At 47.1% G+C, this 4,480-nt stretch overlaps 1 protein-coding gene across 2 annotated transcripts in view; it reads left to right on the top strand.

Annotated features, from left to right (window-relative positions):
- The first annotated feature begins 288 nt into the window (after positions 1-288).
- The window catches only part of TAF1A (TATA-box binding protein associated factor, RNA polymerase I subunit A), a 26,081-nt gene continuing 21,889 nt past the window's right edge, over positions 289-4,480 (top strand). The window contains exons 1-2 of one of the 2 annotated variants that reach the window (XM_019549511.1): positions 289-849; positions 2,788-2,957. In XM_019549511.1, the coding sequence (XP_019405056.1) occupies positions 750-849; positions 2,788-2,957 (270 nt within the window). In that variant the 5' untranslated portion in view covers positions 289-749. Of the gene's footprint in view, positions 850-2,787; positions 2,958-3,105; positions 3,867-4,480 lie in introns of those variants that run through there. The other variant, XM_019549512.1, reaches the window with a different exon arrangement.

Below are 4,480 nucleotides of genomic sequence, written 5' to 3'. Positions count from 1 at the left end.
AATAATCACAATAATGATTAGAACAATAACAGTAATGATATATATTATTATATACAACATTAATTGTTATATTAACATATTATGAATTATAATTACGCTACAATAATTATAATATTAATACTTCTATAGTAATAATAATAATTGCTATCTCCTCATTGTGCAGGGCAGTGCAGACCGACGCGGCACAACCCGGCCCATGTCTGCAGCTGAGGGCACACAAGCAGGTTCCAGGGGTGGGAAGATGGTATGGCCGGAAACCCGCGCTTGCGCACTGAAAGTCACTTCAGCTCCCGCAGGGAACAAGCAGCGAGCTCAGGGTCCGGTCACATGACCGGATCGGCTCCACGACCCGCCCCTGCCACAACCCCAGATGCTGGCGGCTGTGAAGACAGCGTATGCGTAATACGCGTCTCTTCCACGGCTGCACTACACCTCTGGCGAGGTCGAAGGTCATTCTGAAGGCGGCTCCGAGGCACTGTTGAAGAAAGCCTTGCTTCTTTTTTTTTTTTTTCCAGAACTAACTGGCTTTGCTCTTGATAACGGTAAAGCCACTCGATGTCCGTGCCCGGATTAATTTAAAGATGTCGCTAGGAACTAAGGGCGTGAGTCACGTGATAGGTACTCTGAGGTCACTCGCCAGGAACAAACATGGCCACCCCTCCTAGTAGGCTAGTCGCGTCCTGTGGGAGCGTACCACTTCCGCCCGGGCAGAGGTGCGGGACTGGTTCATTCTGCCCGCTGCCGAAGGCATGGACGGCTTAGTGGAGGAGCCGGCTCTGGGGGAGGAGGGGGACAGCTTGGCCCCGAGCATCCACTTGCCCCTGCTCCCGCGCTGCTTCTATCACCCAGGTAAGTGGTACTGAACAGGTTGGGCTCAGAGGTGCAAACCCGCCGTGCCTCATGGTGCTCCTTGCTTTTGCACATGCGTGCACACACATGTGCAGGTATATGTACACATGGACCTACATGTGTGTGTACCTGCAGGTGTGTGCACCAGGGAGCTTGGGGGGGCTGAGGCCCCCCCCATAACAAGCGAGAGCCCCCCTGTAAGATTTGAAAATCATAATCTGGGGATCATAACCTAGGAATTTTATTAGGGCATCATGATGGGCAACCCAGTTTTTTTTTGCAGATCCCTGCTCCCCTCCACGGGTCAAAGTGTAACCCTGGTCTGCATATGCATGTACACATGCACTTGCTCATGCATGCTCTCCGTAAAGTAACTCTTCCCTCTGGCTGGCTTCTGTGAGTGTTGAGACACGCAGTACATCCAGACGTTTTTTCTTGGATGCTATTGTCTGCATTGTTGTTTCTTACTAGGTGTAATGCAGGGCAGGCAAAGCTCTGGCCTGTGGAGCCCTCTCGTTCTGCCTCGTATGCTGCTTGCAGGTGCCTGCACCATGTGCAGCCAGGGCCATCATTGGGGGGAGGGTGGAATTGGGGTGACTGCCATGGGTCCTGCGCTTTGGGGGCCCCATGAAGTGGGGCAGAAGAGCGGTGGAGGAGTGGGGCAGAGCAGAGGCGGTGAGTCCAGGCACTCGCTCCCTGCCTGCCCAATGCTTTTTCAGGTCCTGGGGAATTGAAGTGGGGGCGGGGCCCTGCAGGGGCTGATTTGACCAGGTCAGCTCTGTGTGTGGCACACACTGGCTGGACATTGCTGCATGCATGGAACTGGTCTGGCATGCATTGAATGTGGCACTTCTGCTGTTTGGGATCTGGTGCATGGTGGCACCTCTGCTGCTCTGGATCCAGAACACTGGGCTGGTCTGACGTGCACCGCATTCAGTGCTCATCTCGGACTGGCCCTGGGCACCAGACTGGCCCCACACATGAACATGGGGCTGGTTCAAGTTCTAGGGACTTGATAGGGCTGGGGCCAGCACATGCTGGGGACCCCCTCTCCCCCCAGTCAGCAGTCAGCTGCTGGTGCCCCCCTAGTATCAGGAGGCACCAGTCACCCTTGGAGTTGGTGCACACTGCACGGAGCTGGTCTGGGGGATGTATTGGCTCTGGCACGTGAGGCTGGTCTGTTATTTCAAAGCAGATGAAAACACAGCCTTTGAATACAACGATAGACCACAATACACTGTGGTTGTGCAATTCATGTGGGAAGTTTGTCCTGTTTAGCTGTGGTCCTTTAATAGTTTCATATGTAGTGTTCACGGTGTAGGAGGAGGAACAAACTCTACATGGGTCTATCAGTTTTGCACTTCCTCAGCAGAAAACATTAGTGCATGTAGCATTCAGGAGGCACACCATTCAGACTTTAACTGCCACAGGTTCTATATGGGCTCAAGCAACAAGGATTCAGTTTGGGCAGGGGCCTAACCAGCCTCTTGGAGCCCTTGCATAGGGAAGCTGCAAGTCTTCTTCAAGCTTAGTCATAGCATAGGAACAAATTCTCCCCATCTCTGCTTCAGTTTACAGTCTGCTTAAATAAGAGTTTTTAATTTGTTTGTACCAGCTACTTGCATTTTCAGATCTTCAGCGTGGGCACTGCTTCTTAACACATTTATACTTAGCTGAAAGGAGTTCTCAACCAAATCTCTTGGTTGAGGTTTCTAGGTGATCATAGTACAGTATCTGGCAATGTAGACCTTAAATAAGAGAGGAGATGGGCTCAGAGCAGAAATCCACTGTGTTTTAGGACATATTTGAAGTTGCATTTTGAAGCATAGTTTCTATCTTTTTCATCTCTTTTGGCGGAGTTTGACCTGGACAGAACTAAAGGTAGTAAAGTGATAGTTACATTGTTACCCTCTCTTATTTGTTAATCCTATTTTTTAGTAACTGTGGGTCGAAAGAAAACAGAATTTCAGAAAACGAAGGAAGCTTGTTTAAACTACATTCAAGATGCCCTGTTGCAGAACCAGTGGCAGAGGGCTGCAGAGTTCATGATTAGCTACTTGGAGATACTGGAATCAAGTACAGTGAGTAAACGGAAAACTGCTCCAGAGGTAAGATAAAAAGAAGCTGTTACCAGAATTCACTTACCGTTAATGGAAATAACTTAAAAGGGCATTTGAAATAGTTCATGATCCAAACTTGTGTCTTTTTTATTAAAAAGAAACCTCAAAGCTTTACAAGAATGTGTGCATTAGAGAGGTTTTGAATACTCTCTAGGTATCCATACCAACTGATAAGTGTGGAAAACAAACTTGTAGCATATAAAACAGTAGAGATGTAGAACAAAGTTTAGCAGTTCAGTACAGCTGGTGCATGTCCTTGGCAGAGGGAGCACAAAGCTGCACCCTGCATAAGAGCAACCACAGTTCTGTTGCACAAGTATTGGGTAGTAGACTACACAAAGCTAGACCCCATAGTTGCTAGCAGTTAAGGGGTTTTATTCAGGTAATGTGGAGCAGCTTGGGAGCAGGGGAGTTGTCTAATGTAGCAGCAACCTTTTAAGGCTTTGGGCTGGATTGGCCCAGTTGGAGTCAGAGGGAAGCAGGTGGATGGGTGGCTACTAGGACCCAACCAGCACTGGCACTGTTCCCTATGGCAGCAGAGGGGAGGTGCCACTCCGGTGTCTGCAGGCATCATCCAGACTGGGGATCAGCAGCCTATGGCCTTCAGGCTAATGTATCTCTGAATTTCATGGGCTGATTGACTGCATTTGGAACAATCTGCCCTGAAGCCAGTATTTGACATCTTAATTTAGTGGATGATAGTATTGCCACCTCTTATGTTCTAAAGTTGCCTGATTTCCAGAACTTCTGGGGTCCTGTTGAACCCTCTGAAGTGCTGCTGCTGAGTGCCTTGGAAAGCTGGGCTCTGAGTTCCCTGCACAAATGGTTTGTTTGGGCTCATAGCAAAGGAGATGACAATTTGGTTCAAGTATGAATTAATTCTCATTAATCTTGCAGGTAACATGCATAATTAATACATATCTTTTTTTTTTCTAAACTGTCCAATGAGAATACATTTGCCATTGGTGTCCCATGTCAGAATCCATTTGAAGTTTGGAATCAGTTTTTTTTTTAATTCCCTACTGGCTTTCTCTAGAACCGTATGAGCCTTCTCTCTAGTTGCTTCATCTAAATATCTGAATCGATACAGGAATTGAAGCAGCATTTTCTTTAAAAAGTGCCACATGGAGCCTTCCAAAAGGCCCTAGAACTCTTGGTTCCAAAATAATACCTTTTATTAGGGAAATCGCAAGAAAATTGTCCTTTTCTGCAAGCTTTCGGGAGCTTTCTGCAAGTTCTAGTTTTTTGTATGTCTGGTCTCACACCAACACAGCTACCAAGTACATCCCTGAAATATGGAGCCTTTGCATTCTACAGCCTGTTACAATTTTGGATCTAGTTCTGTAAATAGACTTTGATCAGAGACTTTTTCTTCATGGGGAGGTCTTCTGTTTTCAAAACTTAAGAGATTTTTTCCCCCTCTGCATCTCTCTTGTATTAAAGTAACATGAGCTTACCTCTACCTTGTATTCTAGAGGGAAAATATCAAAAGAAAACTGCTCTTTTTTTTT

Source organism: Crocodylus porosus, unplaced genomic scaffold (assembly GCF_001723895.1).
Source record: "Crocodylus porosus isolate Cpor-Errol unplaced genomic scaffold, CroPor_comp1, whole genome shotgun sequence".
NCBI classification, from domain to species: Eukaryota; Metazoa; Chordata; order Crocodylia; family Crocodylidae; genus Crocodylus; species Crocodylus porosus.
Note: the sequence above shows the minus strand (reverse complement) of the source record. Positions and strands in the feature narration are given on the sequence as shown.